Source organism: Odocoileus virginianus, chromosome 9 (assembly GCF_023699985.2).
Source record: "Odocoileus virginianus isolate 20LAN1187 ecotype Illinois chromosome 9, Ovbor_1.2, whole genome shotgun sequence".
Classification (NCBI taxonomy): Eukaryota; Metazoa; Chordata; class Mammalia; order Artiodactyla; family Cervidae; genus Odocoileus; species Odocoileus virginianus.
This window is the reverse complement of record NC_069682.1, coordinates 58,309,782-58,333,964: the sequence shown is the minus strand read 5'-3', so window position 1 is coordinate 58,333,964 and position 24,183 is coordinate 58,309,782. Positions and strand designations below refer to the sequence as shown.

The following is a 24,183-nucleotide window of genomic DNA, read 5'->3' as shown; positions in this document are numbered from 1 at the left end:
TGCAGGATTCACAGTTTATTGATTTTAGGGAGAGGCAGACTACAGCGCTGGCTCCCACTCTCGCACTGAGACACAGTCTTCCCTGGAGGCCACAGTGCAAGTCTTCACTGGGAGAGAGGAAAGTGGGCTGAGGTTCTAAGAGGAGGCTGGGGTGACCACAAGGGCTTCCTGGAATTGGAGGAGAAAAGTCAAAAAAGTTTTTAAAAAATTATTTATTTTATTTATTTGACTGCAGTGGGTCTTAGTTGTGGCCTGTGGGATCTAGTTCCCTGACCAGGGATTGAACCTGTGCCCCTTGCATTGGGAGCACGGAGTCCTAGCCACTGAATAGCCAGGGAAGTCCCCTCAAACATTTTTTAATATTCTGCCCTGTTGAGGCTTATGGTGGTTTGTCCTCCACGAGGTGACTGCTAACATTGGGGGTCAGGACCCTGAACTCATAAAGGCTTCTTGGAAATGTCAGAGTAGGAGGGTCTGTGTGTGACCAGTGACACTATGCAGGGGTCTGGGACATGGATGAAGTATCCGGGTGCACAGCCTGGGATTATATAGGGCAAGTGTCTCCACCCCAGCAGATCACCAAATCTCTCAAGAAGTTTCATCAAGTGTAGATTCTGACTGCGTCCATTGGATCCTAGGCAGCTAACATTTTTAACAACACTCTGATTTTTGGGGGGAAACTAAGTGTGATACGAGGAATGGAACCTATTAGATTCTCCCCCAAATTTCTATTATGATAATTTTCAAATATGTAGCAAAGTTGAAAAAATTTTATGATGAATATTTGTATACTCATCACCTAGGTTCTACCATTAACTTTTTTCAAACCGTACTTGTTTTATCTCAGATCTACCCATTTATTCATTCCTTTGACTAGATTTTAAAACATAGGACTATAAACCGGGTATCAGTGTGCTGCTAGTCCAAAACAAAGGAACAAAGCAAAACAGGAAATTTGGAGAAAACATAAAAAAAAAAAAGAGTGAAATGATACCTTTCCAACCCAAACTGCCAATGATGAATTATGGTTTGCAACTTGATTTAAAAAAAAAAGAAGAGAAAGTTGCTAAGTGCCCCCTAATAAGAGATACATGAAATACACTAAGCTCTAGTCACCCAGTTATATGGACACCGGTTGTCCATCCAACATGAATTAAGTGCAGCATGTGTCTTAGATAAACTGCCTATGTGATAACTGAATCACTTTATGTAATAGTTCACTAGTGCATGACCTGTGTATTCAGACATCCCTGGCTAGAAATAGGCAGAGCTGGATTTGAACCAGTTCTTTGGTCCCTGAATCTAGACTTAGCCTCTTTTGTTATCATGCACAGCATGTGATCATAATTCTCCATCAAAGCCAGCTGAAGTATGGACAGATTTTGAGGGTGGGCAGCTGAAAATGAGTCAAATGTCAACATGTCTTTGGAGCCAGTTAACCAAGCCTCTTTCCCTTTCCCCTGTCTGAATGACAGGTAAGATGGAAAAGGCTGGAGGCACATGACCCCAGACTAGGACAGTCACCGTCTTCCACTTACAGACTAGGACACAAGGCCCTGAGAGGAGACGGGACTTGCCCAATGTCCCCCATAAGTGACCAGAGGAGCTAGGATTGAATGCAGCCCCTATCTCCCATCCCAGGGCTCTCCCTCTGACTGTGCCCTCCCTGAGGGAGGGTGTTTAACTCCACTCACCTTGGTCAGAGACAACGAAACCGACTTAAATCCCAAGTCTTTCACCATTGACACTGGGATCCCAGATCTTAATTTGCCTGAAATCACAAACGTGGTCAGAGACTTGTGAGCTGGTGGTGGGGCTGGGCAGCTGTCGGTGGGCTCACAGTTCCTGCACCTGGTATGCCTGATTCCGACTTCTGCCTCTGGCCCTGGCATCCACCCTCCCTCATCTCCCCATTCTTTGCCTCCAGCCCCAGCTTCTGGCTGCTCCAAAGGGCACCCTCACATCCTTTCACTCTCCTGCTCAAGAACCATCAGGGGCTCCCATCATCCACAGCAGAGGGGCTTATACTTTGAGATTTCTCACTCTAATAAAACAAAAACATGAAAAAAGCAGGGTGGACATAGGTTACCAGTTCACCCACCCCCATGACCTGAGGTTCAATAAGAATAATTCCCCCTTTTCTCTTGGCTTCCTTCACTAGTGACACAAATAGCAATGCTAGGTACAGCCAACAACAGCAAGAACTGTTGGGCACTGGCTGTGTCAGGTGCCCCCTCTCTTCTCTGTAAAAACATCTTTTTTATGCCTCTGAGGAAGGTGTTACTATTTCCCCATTTTATAGATGGAGAAACTGAGGCTGAGGATGATAAGGTAGTTTGTTCAAGGCCAGGCAGCCAGCAAAAGAAGAATCAGCACCAGAGCCCAGGTGTATCAGAGGTCCATTGAGCATGCTCTGGTTGTCTGTTTCCACTTCTGTCTCTCTCCTGCTGTTAGCCCATGAGCCTGGGGCATTGCCTGCACCCTCTGTGGATGCCTAATTTCTGGCATGAGTGAGCAAACTGGGCTGGGATGTTGGAGATGGGAAAGCTCTTTTCCAGCTGGATGACCTGGAAGGCTTCCTGGAGGAGGCAGAATTCAAACAAGGCTCTGAGGATAGGTAGAAAATAAGTGAAAGGGGCCCCACATGGAGACACAGGCAGGAGAGGTAAAGTGCCTGCCCTCAATGTCCCGGGGAGCAGGGAATCAGACAGCAAAGGGACGCACCATTCTCGTTTGGCAGCAGGATGGAGGTGAGGATCTCGGTGGTGATGTTGTTCAGAAGTTTAGGCTGTGAAAGAGAAATGGCCTCATCACCCTGGCTGAGAATCTGAAGTCCTCTCAGCCATTCCTCAGATGGGCACGGCCCTGCCCTGTGGTGAGGGCAGCAAGTGAAGATGCTGAATCTCAGGTTCCCTGCTGGTCAGAGCTGCAAGGGCTCAAGGGTCAGACATGCTGTGGGGGGAACAAACCAACTGGCCCTAGATCAGGCAGGTGGGGAGACTGGGGTACATTCTGGGATGCATACTGGGCCCCCAGTCTCTAGGGCTCCACTGCTCTGTTCCAGCAGAATTCTCCAAAGGACTTTCATCCTGTTTCCTGAGTTTTTGACTTCTCAAAGGAAGCCAGAAGTCCCGATTTTCATGTGGAAACCACCCCATTAAAAATATTTTAAAAAGAATTAAGAGGCAAAACAAAAGGGTGGAAAAATATGCCTCCCCCACCCGAACAAAGAAACAAATATCCCTCCATGGCAGAAGAGAGGATTCAGCCAATTTGAGATCTCAGATTCATTTTGACTTTTGAGGAAAACTGTGGATTCAGGGAAAGGGGCTGCCCAGGTTCACTGAGATGAGTCTATATGAGCAAAATGTGTTATAAAATAGATTTGTTTTCTAATTTATGGTCAAAACTTTACAGAAGGTAAGTCTGTGTGTATCTGTGTGTTTGCAAATGTGTAGACTCTCAGCTCTATCTGGCATACAGTAGGTGCTCAGTAAACACCTGAGCCAGGAAGTTGGACTTTGTGGCTAAGATTGGGGAGGCTGGCCTGCTCACCATGGAGCTGCCCATGGGGACCTTGTTCAAAGCCATTCCTATGCAATGTCTCCTTTTGAGATGGATCATCCTGGGCAATCTCTTGCATCCCCAGGGAAAATCTGTTCATACTCACTTTGAACACACCAATGTCTGAGTTCATCAGGTGGATCCGATCAGCTCTGCAAGAGAAGATGCCCATGAGGCTGGTCCCTTGGAGTCGCATCCATCCATCCATCCATCCATTCATTCAACAACTATTTACTGAGCAGTTACTATACACCCGACACGGTGCAGGCTCTGGATACAGCAGGGACCCACATAAAACCCTTGCTTCATGAGCTTACATTGTAATGCCCTCATACACTGGAATGAGCTTACATTGTAATGTGTGGGGGAAGCGGGGGAGATAGCAAACATATAGTTGCCAAAAAAGTGGGCAGAAAGATCACCCCCAGGAGTGAAGACCATGGTGAATGGAGGAAACCATCCAAGCAAGGCGGCCTTTCACTTTCTGCCCATCCCCAAGCAGCCTTCACTCGACACTAACACCCCAGTGGTTTAAGATACTGGGTGTTTAAAGAAAGCAGTGGTCACCTGGCACACTCATCTCCATCTCCAGAACCTTCTCAGTGATTTTTATATTTACCTGATTTCATTAAAGCTGAGCACAAGTAGATTATTTTCAGTGTAAAACTGAAGGTCTGAGGAGGCTTCCTGCAACAAGAGAAACCCAGGACCCATTTATTTAGAGGATTTTTGTCAGGGGTTGGGTGTGGGGCTCTGCACGGAAGCTCTGGGGTCAAGCTGACATGGTCTGAATCTCAGCTGTTGGCTGTGACCTTGGGAAAGGGTCTGACCTCTGTGGGCCTCAGATTCCTTCTCTGTGGGTATAGGGCTGGTACCTGTACCATGCCCCAATGAAAAGCTTGCACATAGGATTGCTGATGATGACAGTGATGACAGTAGCCAATATCCACGAGAGCCCTCCTTGTGTGTCAGATGGTGTTTTATGAGCTTTATCTGATTATCTCCTTTGATCCTCATCACTCTGTGAAATAAGTCCTATTATTATCCCATTGTAGAGGTGTGTAAACTGAGAGACAGGCAGGGTGGTGACTGTTAACCAGTTATTATTATTGCAAAAGTCAGAAGCTAAGCCAGCCTCAAACACAGGTAGATATATCCAGCATCTTGACCCTTAGACTCAGGTGAGCTGAGTACTAGGCTCCAGGGCAGCTGCACCCAGAGAACAGACTTCTCTGGCAGGCCTGGACTTGGAGGCCTTTTCTTAATTTTTAATTCTTTTTAGGCTATGCCAGGTGGAATGCTTTTGAACTGTGGTGCTTGAGAAGATCTTGGGAGTCCCTTGAACAGCAAGGAGATCAAGCTAGTCAATCCTAAAGAAAATCAACCCTGAATATTCATTGGAAGGACTGATTCTGAAGCTGAAGTTCCAACACTTTGGCCACTTGATGTGAAGAGCCGGCTCATTGGAAAAGGCCCTGACACTGGGAAAGATTGAGGGCAGGAGGAGAAGGGAGTGGCAGAGGATGAGATGGTTGGATGGCACCTTTGACTCAATGGACACGAGTTTGAACAAACTCCAGGAGGTAGTGAAGGATAGGGAAGCCTGGCATGCTGTAGTCCATGGGGTGGCAAAGAGTCGGACACGACTGAGCGACTGAACAACATGTGGGTCTTAGTTCCCTGACCAAGGATGGTGGCCTTTGACAAGTGCCTGCTATTGGCCACAGAGGGCACGTCCCCAGGGAGTGAGGCTGGCTGGGGTCGGTCCCTTCTCCCTGCTTGTCGGGGGATCAGGGGATCCCCGCACCCCCACGGGAAGCCAGGGCTCCATGCACCCTGTAGTTGTGTGAGTGGTGCCCACTGACGAGGTGCGTGGACAGCTTGCCCAGGGCCTGCAGCTACCCTCCTGGAAGGAGAGGGTAACTGTCCTCTGACAGCCAGGTGCTGTCCAGACTCCTTGGCTTGGCATGGAAGGCCTCGCTTATCCAGGGCCCAACCTTGGATCTTGCCTTGTCTCTTCCTTCTCCTTGTCCTCTGTAGGATGCGGTTGGTGCCCCACTCAGATCCCCCTTTTTTGGGTGGGGCGCCCATTCCTCAGCCGCTGAGTGTCACTGCTGCCAACCGTTCCCCGCCATTCCCTGGTCTGAGGACCTGCCTTTGCTGGATCGACCTTGCTGGGAGGTTGTGTTCTTCCTACCTTGGGGGCATTTAGTGACCAGTAACTGACAGATAAGGGCGTACAAGAGGCCGGCCTTCTTGTTTCAGCCTGGGCTCAACCCTGTGGTGCCACCATGCTCCAAAGCTCACTGTGGGATGAAGCAGAAGCCAGCTTCCAGCTGAGGCTACATCCTTGCTTGGTCCTTCTCCTGGGAGCTCCCCCCCAGTACAGCACTTTTCTAAGGGTCTTTGTCTTGGGCCTGTTTCTAGGGACCCTACCTAAGAGATCTTTTTCTGGGCCTGTCCTTTGATGAGCTCACCCCCAGATCTTTATCCACAGGGTCCTTCTAAATGGAAGCTCTGAGATCTGACCTGCCTTGGTTACTGGGAAAAGCAATTCAGAACTTACTTGGAGATGATTTACTTCTGTTCATCCTTTGGAAGAGGAAGAGGAATTATCCCCTTTCCCTCTAGGCCTGTGGTTTGGATACAGCCAACCCCAATCTCCCAGTATGGGGTGTGTGTATGTGTGTCCCAGCTCAGAAAATTTACGTATTTCATTTTTCTGGTCACACTGATTGGTTCGTGAGTGAGCATTTGACCCTAACTCATCCAATGAGAGTCAGCTTTGGAACTTTTGCTGGAACTACTGGGAAAGAGAAGTTTTTCCATTGAGGTTGCCAAGCTGATGGGTTATAAGCCTGATGTGGCTTAGGGGTGCTTCCAAGAAGGGACAAACTGCCTGAGGATGAAGGCAGCACAGAGGAAAACAAGGCTGCCAGATGAGAAGAGAGAAGAATGAAGATGACATTGTTTGAACACCTGATGCAGCTATTCTGGAAACCAACACTGACCTGGACTTTACAGGTATATGAGCTACTGCAATTCCTTTTGTGCATGTGAATTAAATGTCTGCCCAAAGATTCTGACTAATTAAGAGTTGTGCCCCCAAAGCCCCTGATTCTTGGTTCAAAATTCCCTTCCCCTATCTCCGTGAGGTAGCAAGAGTGGTGGAAATGTTTAGCAAAGCAAGAGGTGGTGAACAAGAACAGCGAACAGGGGGCTTCCCTAGGTTGCTGCCAAGGTCTCAGACAACTGAACTCACGATGCCCAGGGTGAAGAGGGGGCGGCTGTCTTTATCGTTGGCGAATATTTCCAGCACGATCAGTTGGGCCACCTTGGCACTGCCCTGGTCCAGAATGAGCACTGGGGCCGTCTGACTCAGGATCTTCACGATCTGTGTGGGCCCCAGCTTCTCTGCTGCCTGGAAGGACATCAGACCCATATGAGGCCCCCCAAGTGCCTGCCCATAGGCCACGAGCCCCATGTGGTCCCATGAGACCTGGCCGCTGCCCACCTTCCTGGCCTCCCCCATTCCTCTCTGAGCTTCCTCAGATCCTAGCATAAATTGTTCTGCCCATCTCACAGTCTTTGGTTTGGCTTCTCCCTCCGTCTGGAAAACGTTTTCCTTCAGGGAAGCCCTCCCTTATCTCCCAGGCTGGTTCAGATACCCTGGCAGTTCTCCTGTAACCCCTAGAATCTATCTGTCCTTTGTCATCACTAACTGTCCCGTTAGATTGAAATCTCCACGAGGACAGGGAGCAGTGTGTTACAGTCACCAGCGCTGGGGGGACAGAGTGGTCCCACACCTCCCTCCCTCCCCAGAGGCCAGCGGACAGACCACAGCAAACACCCTCCAAGCTGCAGATGGCAAATGGACCAACCGTTTCGTCGATCCCCTTGATGCTTGACCTCAGCTGGCGGGCTACCTCAGGAAGCTGAGGAAGAGAGGAGGTCAGAGCTGGTCAGCTGGTGGGGAGAGGGGAGACACACCTCCAGCAGTCCTGCTGCCGGGATCCCCCAAACCCCAGAGAAGCTGGGAGAGTCTGGTGGCCCAGTGCATGTGTCTGCTCCTGGTGGGAAACAGCCTCTATGTCAGTGGCTGTGGGGAATGAAGTCCCAGCCAGCCTGGACGTTTACTGTGGATTGTTGGTGCCTGTGGGTCTGCGGGCAGCTTCCTGTTCTCAGAGGACACAGAAAAGTGACCCAATTCTTACCAGAGTTGTAAATGTGGTTGCTGGTGACCATGCCCCTTTCCCTGTCATTCCAGCTCCTCCCCCTGACTTCTAATCCCCAAGAGCTTGGTGATCTGTCAGCTGACTTAAAGTCCTGCCCTGCTCCCATATCTTTGGGCCAACCCTGTCCCCTTCTGGGCCCCATCAGTCACCTGGAGGAGATGGCACACCCCAGTGGACTGGTGGTGGTTTTCTGTTGTGCTGGGTTAATAAAGGATTCCGAGGCTGTGACAGAATCCAGGCTCAACAGGCAGGAGGGCCCTGGGAGATGAGCGATGTCTGCCGTGGGCCCTGCAGTGGACGGCAGCAGTGCATCGCCGTCCCCGGGCCAGTCAATATCTAAGATGCCCTTTGGACAGGACTGTTATCTGACAGAGGAAGCAGGTGTTTCAGGTTCCAGGAAGGCGGAACTAGGACTGGCGCTGGATGTTACAGGAGGTTTTCAGCTTTCTAGTTATATATATGTCAGAGGCAGGCTCTGTTCAAGGAAGGAGTGAGCTCTCCATTGCTGGTAGTATGTAAATCAATCCTGAAAGGAGGTTCCTGCTTGTGGGGGGGCGGGGGCGGTCCTTACACCCTCTTTGATTCAGGAAATCCCCATGATGCAGCAGGGTTGGCTTCAGGCTCTGTTCCATGCTGAGACTTACCACATAGTCCAACTGGACTGTGAGTTTTCCTGAATGGAGCAAGGCAGCTATGATAGTGACCACCACGTCCCTCCTCACGGTGAGCATGAAAGGGGTCTGGTTCAGGGTGGGCAGATTCAGGGAATCCCCAGCAACACTGAACAGCTTAGTCACCTTTCCTTCCGAGTTGAACAACCTGGCCTGCAGAGACACAGAGCAGAGAGAATTTAAGCTCCACAGTGTATCGAGTAATAACCTAGAAGGAAATGACACCCTCCAGCCTGTTTTTCTTTTAGCAGTTGCCTCCAGGAAGCTTAGCCTGGCAGTCAGGGCCTTGCTGTTGTAGATGAAGAGCTGTCTTAGCTACTTAGCAACACCTACCCCATCTGCACCCCTCAAGTAATCTCCAGTTTTTAAAAAATCTAGATGTCTTGTTTGGTACTTAGGTTTCAACTTCTCAAACACCCCAGAAACCCTTTAGATGAAGAGAAAATCCAAGACTGCAGAAGAATGGGTGGGAATGTTTGATGCTGCAGATTTCCAGGGGTCCATGAAAACGGGTCTGAGTTTCACGCTGCCTTGCTTGGCCTGGTCCCAGAGGGTGTCCAGACCCTGTGTGGTGGGTGGCTCCATGTTTTAGAAAGAACTGATGGTTACTGGGTGCCTCCTGCCTGCCAGGCCCCATGTGGTATCGTTTCCTCCTCTCTTTAATGACTGTGTTCTTACATTTTACAAATGAGGAATTTGAGGATCAGAGAGGTGAAGAAACTTATCCCAAATCACACAGCCAGAGAGTTTTGGAGCTGGAAGAGAAATTTAGATCTGTGTGATCCTCCATGATGTGTCTGGGCTCCTGTTCAGAATCACCAGATATTTGAGGATTGTTAGGGGTTTGCCTGAGAGAAAGACCAAGAGTCCCTCACAATCTGGCCCCTGACGGTGGAAATCAAGGTTGGCAGAGACTGGGTCATTGAGGTTGATATTCTGTGTGTGGCCCGTACATTCCAGTTGCTGACTATTCTTTGCCAGAATGGTTTATGGGGTGGTCAGCCTGTTGAAACTTTTCTAAGTCTGCCTGTATGTACTGTGACCCATGTTTTCTCACCTGAAGCAGACCAATGGTCTCTGACTCCTGGTGGTCAGAGAAGGGAAGGAATGTCCCCACTTTCCCCTGAAGGTCCCATGACACTCACCCCCAGGATGAGATGGACAACACTGTGGTCGATGACAGGAGAAATATAATCAAGCTTCAGGTGCTCAGAGTTGAGAGACATGGGCACTGCTCAGGGAGAAGAAAATTCTGTGAGGGTGGAGGGCAGTACTGGATGGCTTGGTGGGAAGTTGCTTTTGGCTGAAGCACCATTTTTGCACAGGGAAGGGGGGAGTGTAGGGGTAGGAGCAGGAGTCATGATGATGTTGATAAGGACAATGATAAAAATGATGAGATACTGGCTGACATTTATCAAGCACCCGGTAATGCGTTAAACTGTATACATGTTAGCTCATGGAATCCCACAAAACCTTAGGTCCTGCTCTTACCCTCATTTCACAGATAGAGAAACCAAGGCTCAGAAAAGTGGCATGACTTGCTCAAGGGTATACTGTAAAAGGATCTGAACTCAGCTGGGCCTATGTCAACATTTTGGTTTGAAACAAAACTGACCTATTGTTTATATCTCTCCACCTTCCCTACCAGTCTGATTTGTGTTCTCCACCCCCCCCCCCCCCCCGCCCCCCCGCTCCGCAGGGTCTGGATCTGTCTTGTCCCTTGCGTCCTCCTCGGGATTCCCCACTTGGCCACCAGGTGGCAATGGCGTCTCATCTGCCCTGGCTGTTGGGTGGAGAACAGAGACCAGGGAGGGATGTGGGAAGTTCGTTCCTTGGTCTGCCTGCTTCTGGGAGAGCCTGTGGAGCCCGGCGAGCCTGGGGAACCCTCCCACTCTGCCCTTGGGGAACAGAGGAGATGGATAGACTTGGGGTTCTTGCCCTAGTAGCTTCGGCTAGCCTCTTCCCGCCTTTGAACCTCAGTTTCCTCATCTTAAAATGGGGAAGGTGAAAGTTGCTCAGTCCTGCCTGACTCTTTGCAACCCCATGGACTATATAGTCCCTGGAATTCTCCAGGCCAAAAATGGGGAGGCAGTAGTATACTTGCCCTGTAGATTGTACAGGGCTGATACCTAGTAAAGTTAGCTCAGATCTGAATAAACCAGACTTGAAACTTACAGAATTGAGTTATCACTAATTCCTCCTGTGAACTGGGACAAATGATTTCATTTCTGAACCTCAGTTTCCTTATCTGTTAAGTAGGATAATGATTGCTACCTCATGGAGTTGTCTGAAGGGTCAGAGAAGCAGTGTAAATAAAATACTCAGTCCAAGGACTTGGCCCAAAGTAGGTGCTCTATACTTGATGAAAACCTATTGATTCCATTCTCCTCTTCCCAGTCCTCTCTGGTGGCTCTTTGAATGAGCCTCTTCAGATCCCCAAAGAGTAGATGGTAGAGTTTTCTTCTCCCCACCAATCCCCTCTCTGAGGGGCCCAAGAATTCAGACTTTCACTGTGAAGGGTCTGAGGATACAATTTGTTTCTTCCCTTGATCCCTCTTCTCTGATAGCCCACAGTAGTCTCTGTATCATCCTTCCATCCATCCATTCAACTATCCATCCCATCCAGCCATCCAACCATCCATCTATCCATCCATCCAGCACACATCTGTTGCACCTCTCTGTGCCAGGCAGAGCACATGCCATGTACCAGGCACTTTCCCATAAAATTTGAATCCTCACTAACAATCCTGGAGGTAGGGATGTATAAGCCTGCTTTTTCAAAGCCATGGAACAAATCAGTGGCAGAACTGGAATTTGATCTTGGGTTTATCTGGGGCACCCACTGGCTCACATAGAAACTTGCATGGACTATGTACTCAGGAAATCACAGCTGTGGTGATTTCCTGTCTGTTCATCCTGGACAGAGATCAGATGATGCTTGTCCCTCTTGCTACCGGGCTGAGTTGCTGCTCAGACCTGGCCAGGGGAGGCTTGCCTTGGGCAGAGACAGTGCTTGGAGGTCATCTCAGCAGTCAAGGAAAAAGGAGAGGGAAAGTGGTGCACCTACCCTTCGTCAGGTTCAGGAGTTCCCCACGCATGTTCTCAAAGGCCGCCTTGAGCACAGGACACAGCTGCAACAGCACACATGAGGGCCTCCATCAGCCAGGGTCAGCACACAGCCCCAGTGACCCGTGCCCAGCTCGCCTGCGCTGAGTCCCGCCCCTGTGCCCACGGCCAGCCAAGTTTTCACCCATGTGCTTGAGGGCTCAGTGGTGCGTCTACTCCCTCAAACATCACCGCTGCTCAGAGATCACCACAGCTTCTGGTGTCACCTGGGATCTTTGCAATGATTTGTCGCTTGCCCTGTGTCCACGTGTGTCTGACCTGCCAGCTGTCCTCCCTATGAGACTCATTGTATTCACAAGAGCCCACGTTTCCATAAGAGGGAAATGCAGAATGCGTTCCTTCATTCACTTCTTCAGTCAAATTCCAGCAGTTCTCAGTAGAGGTGATTTTGTCTCCTAAGAGACATTTGGAAATTTCTGAAGACATTTTCAGTTGTCGCAGTTTACTGGGTAGTGTTACTAGAATCTGGTGGGTGGAGGCCAAGGATGATACCAAACATCCTGCAGTACATGGGACAACCCCCGCAACGAAGAATTATGGGGACCAAATGTCACAGTGACAACCCCAGCCTCAGCTGTTCTGTTTGGGAAGAAAGTTAAAACATTTAGCTCACTTGATCTTGGGGCCCAAAGGCCTTGCTCCCTTGTCCTAAGCAGCCTGTTTTCCAGGGCAGTGCTCTGAGACTCTGTTATTTTGACTTAGGTTAAAATTCCGCAGTGAAGAACCTTCTGGTTGACCACCTATTGCTACTTTTGAGAAGTGACTCCTCACTTTGATAAATGTCAATTTTTCCTATGAAAAGCCAGTTCCCTTCTCCAGCTGCTTTGCCAACCCTGAACCCAGGGAGGATGGAGGAGTTGGGTTCAGGGACTCCCAACATTTTCTGCCTGTTCCACATGGGAAAGGTGCCCCTGGCCCCCTCTGCACCCCCTCCCACAAATCCCCTCCCTTTAGCTCCACCCCTGGGTCTCAACCATGGTGACATGCTAAAATCCTCCTCTGGGGGAGCTAGAATCCTCTGAGATACCAGGGCCCCACCAGACCAATTAAATCTCTGAGGTCGAGCCCTGATATCTGGGTTTTTAAAAAGCCCTCCCAGGAAGTTCTGATGGGCAGCTGGCATTGGGACCCACAATTAAAGGGGCTTTAGCAGCCCAGAGATAAATCCACGAACCTATGGTCACCTTATCTTCGACAAAGGAGGCAAGGATATACAATGGAAAAAAGACAACCTCTTTAACAAGTGGTGCTGGGAAAACTGGTCAACCACCTGTAAAAGAATGAAACTAGAACACTTTCTAACACCATACACAAAAATAAACTCAAAATGGATTAAAGATCTAAATGTAAGACCAGAAACTATAAAACTCCTAGAGGAGAACATAGGCAAAACACTCTCCGACATAAATCACAGCAGGATCCTCTTTGACCCACATCCCAGAATTTTAGAAACAAAAGCAAACATAAACAAATGGGACCTAATGAAACTTAAAAGCTTTTGTACAACAAAGGAAACTATAAGCAAGGTGAAAAGACAGCCCTCAGACTGGGAGAAAATAATAGCAAACGAAGCAACAGACAAAGGATTAATCTCAAAAATATACAAGCAACTCCTGAAGCTCAATTCCAGAAAAATAAATGACCCAATCAAAAAATGGGCCAAGAACTGAACAGACATTTCTCCAAGGAAGACATACGGATGGCAAAAAAACACATGAAAAGATGCTCAACATCACTCATTATCAGAGAAATGCAAATCAAAACCACAATGAGGTACCATTACACGCCAGTCAGGATGGCTGCTATCCAAAAGTCTACAAGCAATAAATGCTGGAGAGGGTGTGGAGAAAAGGGAACCCTCTTACACTGTTGGTGGGAATGCAAATTAGTACAGCCACTTTGGAAAACAGTGTGGAGATTCCTTAAAAAGCTGGAAATAGAACTGCCATATGACCCAGCAATCCCACTTCTGGGCATACACACCAAGGAAACCAGATCTGAAAGAGACACGTGCACCCCAATGTTCATCACAGCACTGTTTATAATAGCCAGGACATGGAAGCAACCTAGATGCCCATCAGCAGACGAATGGATGAGGAAGCTGTGGTACATATACACCATGGAATATTACTCAGCCATTAAAAAGAATTCATTTGAATCAGTTCTAATGAGATGGATGAAACTGGAGCCCATTATACAGAGTGAAGTAAGCCAGAAAGATCAAGACCATTACAGTATACTAACACATATATATGGAATTTAGAAAGATGGTAACAATAACCCTATATGCAAAACAGAAAAAGAGACTCAGATGTATAGAACAGACTTGTGGACTCTGTGGGAGAAGGCGAGGGTGGGATGTTTCAAGAGAACAGCATCGAAACATGTATATCTAGGGTGAAACAGATCACTAGCCTAGGTTGGATGCATGAGACAAGTGCTCAGGCCTGGTGCACTGGGAAGACCCAGAGGGATGGTGTGGAGAGGGAGGTGGGAGGGGGGACTGGGATGGGGAATACATGTAAACCCATGGCTAATTCATTTCAATGTATGACAAAAACCACTGCAATGTTGTAAAGTAATTAGCCTCCAACTATTAAAAATAAATGGAAAAAAAAAAAAAGAATCAACCAAAGACTGCAGTGTATAACCACATGCAGTACACCCTGATTTTCAAAGTAAAAAAATAAATAAAGGGGCTTTAGCATTTTCTTGGTGGGCTCCTGCCAGATTTAAACATGCTGCCCCCTTTCCTTTCATGCCACTTGAAATATTCATAGGGGGTAGCTTCAAATCCAGTGATTCATGGTGGGAAATCATGATGATTGATGGAAGGCCAGTTTTCTCAAATTGTTCACTGGATTTGGCTTTTCAGCCTTAAAAGCAGATATTTTCCCAAATTGTTTCTCAGTTTTTCATTGCTCGCTGTATTCGGCTTTTCACTCTTAATAACAGGCTATTATGCAAAGAACATTTTATAATCCCAGGTTCTTGCTATCTTTTCTAGTGGAAGATATATTTTTAGCTAGTAAAGTATAATGCCAGTTAAAATGTGATTTTGCCAGAGGCTGGGAAAAAAAATTTCCAGCTGAGCCCTACTTTAAGAAACTGTCACCTTTAAGTAGAAGAAAAATTTCTTTAAAAAAAAAAACTCACGTAAGTAAAGCTAAGTTTTACAAAATCATTCCTTTCAGAAGGCTCTCTGGAAAGGTTTTAGAAAGCATTGAATAGGACTTCCCTGGTGATACAGCGGATAAGACTCCTTGTCAATGCAGGAGACACAGGTTTGATCCCTGGTCTGGGAAAATTCCACATGCTGGGAGCATATTAGCTTGTGCACCACACCTATTGAGCCTGCACTCTAGAGCCTGTGAGCTGCAACTACTAGAGCCCATGTGCCTAGAGCCTGTGCTCTGCAATAAGAGAAGCCTCCACAAGGAGTCCATGAGCTGCAACTAGTGGCCCCGGCTCATTGCAACTAGAGAAAGCCTTCACACGGCAATGAAGACCCAGAGCAGCCAAAGAATAAAACAAACAAACAAATAAAAATTTAAAGAAAGGATTAAATATGGTGCAGCTATTAAAATAGTTATGACTATCATACAGTGGTATGGGAAATAGATATCACTTAGAGGATATCAAATAATACTGATGCTGAGTGCAGCCACATAAAAATATGAGTGCAGATGGAGGGAGATTTGGAAAACAATATACAAAAGAGAAAATAGATGCTAAGTTAAGGTAGGAGGATTATGGGTATTTTTCTCCCAAAGGTTTAGTTATTATATTGTGTTTTTCAGTCAAAAAAGTTTTATTATAAAAATATATTAATTATCTGACAAGGTATTTTTAAACCCAGGAGAACCACTGTTGTGAACACATCTTGGAATTCACAGTGAAAATCAATGGTCATAATGGCAGATAAATCCAACTTATTGAGTTTTAGCTAATCTGTGACATATAAGGGACATAAAAAGGGAGATGGACTTGTGTTCACTGACTCAGAAAATTAAATCCAACAAGACCTGCTGGGTAACAACCTCGTGACGACACAGCCAGGGTAGTGTGGGACCCTGGTGTGCTAGAGCCAGCTTGGATCAATTTTTGAGAATCAAGTGCTAAATTTTCAGGAATTTCTGAGCTTGGTGCTAAACCTGACATTATAAAAATCAAGTTGTATACACTTACAATTAAGTAAGTTATGCTAAGAGCAAAGTCAACTCAAAACTCATTACTTCCTAATTATTCTGTTCTATTTTACCATTATCCATTGCTCTTGAGGTTATTTATGTCTATTATATCGGCATGGTGGAAACACCATCCAATAATGTGCAACTAAGCATCTCTTCCTGACCCTGCTCAAATGTTTGCCCCGATTTCTGCTCAGTGAATTCACACTAGTAGCTTGAAATTGGCAACAGAAGGGATGTTCACATCAGGGAAGTCAGGGAATGCTACAAATCAGGGCTCCCTTCCGCCAACCCCTCCTGAGTCGATTGTTAACAGTTTATCAGCACATCACTGTTCAAGGTCCCCTGGCTGCCTTTTGGCAGTTTCATTACCTTGACCACAAGGATCCACTGCTGAAAGAATGACCCAAGCCCAGAAACTTCCCACTCAAAGGAGACACAGATCCCTTAGCACCAGCCTGCAGTTCCACCTCTTACCCACAGGGTGGGGGGGCAGGCTTCACAGACCAGAGAGACCCTGACTGCTTACCTCGCTTTTCACCAGTTTGGGGAGGGCTGGCGTCAGAAGGCTTATGACCTTCTCGGCTAAGCAGTTGAGCAGGAAGGAGAGCCTTTGTGGGAGGAGAAGAGGAGAGAGATGAGGTGGGTCAGGGATGATCACCTCTCCCCTGTGTTACAGAAGGCGAGACCAAGTCCAGCGAAGGAAGGAACTTGCCCAAGGCACAGGGCGTGTTAGAGACAGGGCTGGATGTGGCCCCTGAGCCTGGTGAAGGTGGTGGCAGGTTGTTCTCAGGGACACGGGCTGGGCGTTGTCTTTAGGAACATTATCTGGACACTGGAATGAAGGCAGTGGGCATATCCCCCGATCTACTGCTAAGGAGGGATGGAGGGAAGCATCTTGTCTTTGAGCAGCTGTTGTGTGCCCTGCACTCAGTTGGGTACTTGAGGACACTGCCCGATCTCATCCTCTCACTATGGAGGTGAGGCACGGGGAGGTGACTTGTCCAGAATGTTGCCTGGACAGTAAATGCGAGAGTTGCATTATGCTCGCCTGACTCCATAGTTGAGACCCATGGCTGCACCCAAGCCTGCCAGTGGTGGTTTGGGGCCCAGAAAAGAGCCTCCTCTCCACTCTCAAATGTTTGTTCCAATTTCTGGCACGATGACTGAAATCCCATCATTATTGCTTCACCCTTGAGCTCTCTTTGGTGTCACAGATTTCCTGAAAGGAGCCCCAGACCAGGAATCAGGAGGGAAAAGTCCCTTTCTTTCTGAGGGCCTCAGTGTTCTCCATCTGTAAAATGGGTCCAGGGCACCACCTGGCTTCCCTCCCAGGTGTGCAAGGGGCCCGGTGAGAGGTGGCGGCACTCACTTGTGCACCAGGCTGATGCGCAGGCCCCCGCTGGTGTTGGAGCACTCGCTGAGGGCCAGGTGGGCGTGGTCCTTCTCGCTAGTCTCCACATGGATGATGGCTTGGGCCTCCACCTCCATGTGCAGCTCCACCATGGTCTTGAAAAGGGGCCTGGGAGTGGAGGAGCCCCATGCTGTGAGCTCCAGCCCAGCCTGAGGTTGGATCAAGCCGCAGTTGCTGTCCACCTCTGTCTCCTGCCGCTTGTTCTTCCCTTCTCAGGCTCCATGCTGGGTCCTCCTCATCCCCTCATGTGTATACCTCACTGTGTCCCAGGCTCAGTGTTTGGATTCCTTTTCTGGTTTAAATCCTCTACATATGCCAGCTTCTGAACAAACCTCTTCTTTCTCAAATGTCTTACCGGCATCTCAGATTTAACATGTATGTGAACAGAGGCGCCTGGCGGGCTACAGTCCATAGGCTCGCAAAGAGTTGGACACAGCTGAGCAACTAATACACACAAACTGAACTACGGATCCTTCCCCAATCCTTCTTCTCCTCTCTTGATCTTTCCTGCCTTGTTTGTTGTCCACTCCATACTGTCTTGATCCTTCAACCTCCCCACCACCCTAGCCCTACCCTGAGCCCTAATTGTATCTGTCAGCAAATCCTCTTGTGTCCTCCGAGACATATTTGGAATCCAGCTTCTTCTCACTACCTTCCTGCTCCTAAACCCTGGTCCACACTCTTGTTGTCTCCTCCTGAATTATTACAGTGGCTTCTGGATAACCTCCCTGCCTCCAGCCCTGCCCCCACACACAGCAGCCAGGAGGCTTCTTGAAGAATGTGGGATCACGTCACGTCCCTCCTCTGCTCAGAGCCCTGCACGGCTCCTGTCTTCCTTGGTAGAACCAAGTCCTCGCCTTGGCCCACAGGCCCTTTACGATCTGGCCCCAGCGGCCTGCCGGCCTGACCTCCCACCTTAGGAGGCTGTCTCCTCCTGCTGTCTCCTCCCCTCCCTCCTTAGGCCACTCTGTGAACCAGTCATGCACTCTTGCCTGAGGGCCTTTGCCCTTAACTCTCCCCTCTGCTTGGAACTCTCTTCCTGCATGGAGGATGGGGGTGGGGAGAATGAGTGGAAGAAACTGTCCGGCTCGCGGTGCCCGACCCAGGGGACACTCACGTGTTGAATCCAGCCACTATGTCCAGGGGGGCCTTTATCATCAGCTGCTGGCTGTCGGCCAGGGGCTGCACCTGCAGCGGATGGATGCTGGCTGAGGTGACTTTCAGCCTGGACAGGACACGGGAAGGTTGAGTTTTATTCTTCGTATTCAAATGAGCATCATCCCCAGACTGGTCCCCATCTTAGCTGTCTCCCAAAGTGTCCAGGTGGCAGCTGGACCCAAGCCCTGTCCGCTGACTCCCCTCGGCACGGTCTTGCTCCCCTCCCCCTCCCCACAGTATGTAACATTTCCATGGCTCCCCTCCTAACTCAGGAGATGAACCTGAGCTTCTGGGTCTGACCTGTAAGACCCTCTGTGCCCTGGCCCCTTTAACCTCTCCCCTTTGGCCTTGGGGTCTGAGCACCAGCCATTCTGACTCTCCCCCACCCTTTGCCTCTGCCCAGGCCAGCCTCTCTGACCAAATGCCATTTCTTCTTGTCTCCTGGTGAGCATGGAGTCATTGACTAACCTCTCCCCACCACTGAGAAGCATCGCCTTTTCTCTTCATCCTCCCACCCCAGGCGATCTTCCTCTGGGGTCTTCCCTCTTAGGGTTCCTGGGTCCCTCTTATGGTTCTTGTTAACTCCTCTAGGAGCCTCTGAAGGAGAGGCTTTTTTTAATCCATCCTTCACGGTCAGGCACAGAGTTGACACCAGCTGATGCTTGTTGACTGATCCCTTGAGCATGCAAAGCGTGTCCTGGGCAGAGGAGTGGGCAAAGAGCCAGCTCTCAGCTTGGTTCTGCTCCACTTACCAGAGGATTTGCTTCAGGATGGATTTCACCAGGTTGCCGGAAATGCCCCCGGACGACTCCTTCTCCAGGGCACTGAGAAGCGGCAGCTTCCGCAGGGTGTCGGTAACATCGTGATTCTTCAGTTTCTGTGTCAGCACTGGAGACAGATCCCGGGGATTAGGGTCCAGCAGGAGGGGCAAGGAGAATGGCTTGGTGGAGGCTCCAGGCTGGGAGGGGACATCACTCAGGGCTACTTGGACTGGGACATAAGGTGAGGGTAGGGATGGCTTCATTCTGAGGATGATGGTCCAGATGGATTATTTTCACATGGAGACTGTGAGTGGGCATGGGTGGGACCATTCCCACCCTTGAACATTGCCAGCCTCCGTCAGGAGTGTTGGTCAGGACACCTGGAACAGAGACCTACATGTCTCTCACTATCCACTGGCAAACACTCCAAGAGGCAGGGAGCTCCTAAGGCCTTGTTTGGGGCTGTTTTGCTGCTGAAACAAACTTGCTAATGATTCCCTGGCATGGGGAATCCCATGGGCCTGTTGCCCGAAGAGCCCCAGGTACCATGTAGAGAAAGGAAGAGCCAGGAGCCCTGGGTTCTGGTCCCTGCTGGAAGTCTCCCCTGACGACTGGAGCCCATTTGTCTTGTGTGACGAGCAGGTCAGAGTGTGGGAGAGCTGATGCTGAGAGCAGCATTGGAGAACAGCCCTCAGCCAATGAATGACTGGTGGGAATTGGTGTATAAAGACCCTGCCTCCCTCCCTCCATCCCAGGGCAGGATGACGGGTGTGTGTCCCCCACTGTGTCCCAGAATCCCTGTGCATTAGTGCCTTGCAGAGACCAAGCCAGCCTTTTTGCCTGCACTGTGATGATGGAGCTGGCCCCCATAAATAAGCCTCCTTTGCCAGCCAGCGCACTGTTCAGTACTGGCTGTCGAGGTTCTGGAGGGACATGGAGGAGGGATAAGAAGCTTGGCCCTGGCATGCTCCTCTGCCTGGCTCCAGTCGTGTCACCTCCCAGGACTTCGGGCTGGGAGTTGAGTGGATTTCCTCGGGCAGCCAGTGACCCCCGGCTCCCTCCTAGGTAGTTGCCAGAGACAGCTTCCCAGTGAATCAGTGGTAGTCCCTCCTGCAAAGAATTCCATTGGCTCCCTGGCAGGCAGTTCTCTGCCATCTGGCCTCAGCCTGTCAACCAAGGACCGACTCTGACCTGGGACAGTTCGGGGAATTTCCCCACCATTCTGGGGGGCTTCAACCTTCTCCCCCCATGAGTTCTTGGGGAGGATTCTCCCCACCAGGTTTTTTCTGTACTTGGATTTGAGGTCCCTGCTACATCCCAACCCCTAGGGGATTCTTTGGCATTCTCTCTTTTTTCCTTCTTAGCTGGTTTCCCAGTGTTTCAGTTCTTGCCAATAATATCTGATACAAACCCATCTGTTGGGCTTACTGTGTGGTTTCTGCCTTCTGACTGGCCCTGACTAACGCAGTTGCCCAGTGGGACTGAGCCCCAGTTCCCAGTGATAACTGGCTTGCCTTTGCCTGACTTGCTTCCCGCTCTCCTGCAGCTGCCGCCTGGGATCACCTCCAAAACCACCCCCTTGCACACAGCTCCTCGACTCAGACTCTGCTGCTGGGGAACCTAAATGGTTGCCCCTCTCCAAGCTCCTTCTGGCTGAAATTATGTGCTTGCAACTCAGTGTGGGCCCAGAGCATATGTGCCTCCCCCAGGAGTGCCTGGAGTTTTCAGCTCCCCTTCCATCCTAGGGGATCCATCCTCTCTAGTGGATATATATCTATCCTATATCCACAGGCTATAGTGCCTTTCAGCTGTGCAGGACCTGGCCCACGCACAGGCCACAGCCCAGGTCCACTGTACACAGAAGGTTGGTCTCTGTGTGTGCCAGCTGGACTGTTTTTGGTGTCACAGATGGGCCGAGGATGCTACTAAACAGCTAGAAGGCCCAGGACAGCATTCCCCCTATAACAAAGAGGTATTCAGTCCCCGAAGGCAGCAGTGCTGAGGCTGAGGAGTTCAGCTGTAGAGACCATTAAGTGGTTGTCACTTTCTGTCTTATTGGATGATCCTGACAACCCGGGGAGCGGGGAGGCCCTCTTGCAGAGGAGGAAGCCAAAGCTTAGGGCGCTGCCAGGGCCACAGAGCCGGAGCTTGATAAAGCTGAGCCTGGGGTGCAGGCGGCCAGATTCCCAGCTGAAGGTGCTTGCTTTGGAGACTAGTTTCGTACTAGGCCTAACCCAGAGGAGGGGCTCTGGCAATGGGGTGTAGGCAAGAGCAGCCAGAGAGGCATTTGCATCATCGCATGTGGTGGCTGCATATTCCTTTGAGGGCTGTGGACCTCAGAGTAGTAGGTTTTAGAATCATGGCACTTAACAAAGGGATCTTGGAATCATAAATACTTGAGATCATAGACCCTCCCAACCTTTGTAACTCACCCCGTCAAATCTCACTCAAGACTTGGGATCCAACTATGCCTTGTATACCCCTAGCGATGGGGAACTCATCTCCCCAGCCTTGGAGGGTTGCTCCACCTGCCCCCTTGCCTTACGGTGATAAGGGCTGGGCGGCCAAGACTTACTCTGCTTGATGACTTCTGTGCTGAGACTGAGAACCACAGGAGGGCTTAGGGTGGCTCCTACCAGCTTGGCTGCCAGCAAACCACAGAGGAAGGTGAGGGTCCATGGGTAGGCCATCTTCTTTGGGGTTGGCAGGTGGCACGTGACAGAACCTGGGATGAGCACAGAAGGCTCCGTTAGCTGAGCAGAGAAGGCCCAGGCCAGGCCTGCCACACCTGGTGACTTGGGGTCATACAGTCCAGGAGAGGCTGTTTAGTGAGATGGTTAAGAGAGTAGGCTCTGGAGCCTGACTGGGTCTCTGTATCCTTTGGCAATCAAATTAACCTCTCTGTGTCTCAGTTTTCTCATCTGGAAAATAGGCCTCATGACTGCTACTTCATGGAGTCAAGATTAAATGAGATAATATCTAGAAAGCATTTAGCACCATGCCTTTTGCATGGCAGGATTCCCAGGTGGTGCTAGTTGTAAAGAACCTGCCTGCCAGGGCAGGAGATGTAAGAGATTTGGGTTTGATCTCTGGGTTGGAAAGAAACCCTGGAGGAGAGTAGGGCAACCCGTTGCAGTATTCTTGTCTGGAGAATCCCATGGACAGAGGAGCCTGGTGGGCTACAGTCCATAGTGTCACAAAGACCTGAACACGACAGAAGAAACTTAGCATGCAAGCATGCTTTTGCAAGGTGAGCACTTGGTAAATATTAATTATTTTCTTACAGGACATCCACATTCAGTACTCAGGACAAAACATTTCTGCTTCTGTTTTTTTCCCCACCCATCACTGTGGCACTTAAAGCGCTCAACCTCAGCCAACTTCCCTCCCTGGGTTTCCCCTCTTGCTCTACCAAGTTCCAGTCATTCCAAGCTGCTTGAAGTTCCCAGAACAAACCCTGTTCTCTCCCATCTGGTCTTCGCCCTGCTCTTCCTGCTTCCTGCAATGCTGTCCCCCTTCCTTCTCTGCCTGCTGAACTGTTCATTCTTGAAAACTCCCCTCATGTGTCCCTTTCTCTGTAGAGACTTCCTTCTCCTGTAACCTGAGAGCCTGGACCACACTTGGAGAAAGGTCGCCTTGGGGACTAGTGTGTTCCCAGGATAGGAAGTGCAGGTTGGAAGATGAGCATTCAGGTAGGAGGCAAAGTGGTAGGAAAGCTGTTTGCTTAATTCACAGGGTCCCCCTGAGCAGACTGTGAGCTCCAGGAGGACAGATTGGGTCTACCTGCTCCCCTCTGAGTCCTCAGGACCCAGCATAGCACACAGTGCTTTAATAAGTGGCTGCTGAATGAATGACTGGCCCTGGGAGCCCTGGAAGAATGGGGGAGTATGAGTTTCTGAAACTGAGAAGGTCTGGGCCATGGGAACTGCTGTCGATTCACAGGACCCTCGTTCCTGAGTCTTGGATGCCTGAAGGAGGAAGAGAAGTGTTGTGGGCCTGGGAGTCAGACAGACCCGAGTGGGCAGGCTGCCTCTACAACTTGCTGTGTGTTCTCAAGCAAGTGGCTTGTCCTCTCTGTCTGTTTCCACATCTATAAAATAAGGGGTAATAATAATGATACTTACCTCGCAGGGTTGTTGGGAGGATTCAATGGGACCATCCCTTTGTAGCCTCATATGCCACAAGTGCCCAATGAGGGTTAGCTGTTATTCTGATAATGACAGTTATTGTCGCTAATACTGGGGTCAGAAGGAGCCACCTTGCAGTCAAAGCCAGAAGACAGAGGGGACGCCCTCCCTGCACCTGCTCTTTTGCCCAGGAAGCCCCCCATCCCCACTCCATAGTCTTTTGGTTTCAAGTATCTTGACCCTGTTTTCCCTTCATTATTAACTCACAGTGCTCTGTTCTCTGATCAGAGGCTCTCAGGGGGGCAAGTGGATGGTAGCCTCCCCTCATGTGGAAAACTGTCTTCTCTACAAATCCAAGCACCGTATGCCCACCCACCACATTGCATCTCACCTCCTGGCTTTGTCTGTCTGACTGTGCTGTCCCATTTGCATGAGATAACCTTCTCTCTTCCTTTGTCCCGCCAATTTCTACTCAGCTTCTCCAGCAATATATCACCTCTTTCAGGAAGCTTTCCCTGACTGTCCTCTACCACCATGTTCCTGGGTTCTCCTTGAGCATGGCATGTTGGTCCATCCTGGGAGTATCTTGGAGTCCAGGATAGTCTGATAGCTTTTGTCTTCAGATTCACCCCAGCCCAGGGCTGGCCATAGAGCAGCTGGTGTGCATGGAGTGAGTTAATGTCACTGGGATGAGGTCAGGGAGAGATGGGGCCCATTCAGTTCCCTCCTCATTGCTGTTTTGTCTCCTGGGTGATAAAGCTGGACTCCTCTCTACCCCCAGCCCTGACACTAACAGGGTCCTAGTGGATTGAGAGGGGCCTTACCCTGGGGTCAGGCCTCTCTCCTGCTCCTGACCTGACCCCAACAGGTGTCTCTAGATCAGACCCTTCCTGGTGACGTAGGCCCCTCACCCCTTCCCTGCAGATTTACCTGGACA

The 24,183-nt window shown here is 49.6% G+C and overlaps 1 protein-coding gene across 1 annotated transcript; it reads right to left on the bottom strand.

Annotated features, from left to right (window-relative positions):
* Positions 1-21,842, bottom strand: BPIFB1 (BPI fold containing family B member 1). Its single transcript, XM_020902504.2, has 15 exons — positions 21,695-21,842; positions 19,111-19,246; positions 18,318-18,425; positions 17,159-17,308; positions 16,316-16,397; positions 11,538-11,601; positions 9,616-9,701; positions 8,444-8,623; positions 7,446-7,499; positions 6,827-6,985; positions 4,184-4,251; positions 3,671-3,716; positions 2,725-2,788; positions 1,695-1,771; positions 1-168 (listed from the first exon to the last, which is right to left on the bottom strand). The coding sequence occupies exons 1-15, from the start codon at positions 21,807-21,809 to the stop codon at positions 136-138; spliced, it is 1,422 nt and encodes a 473-aa protein (XP_020758163.2). The 5' UTR covers positions 21,810-21,842; the 3' UTR covers positions 1-135.
* Positions 21,843-24,183: the final 2,341 nt, after the last annotated feature.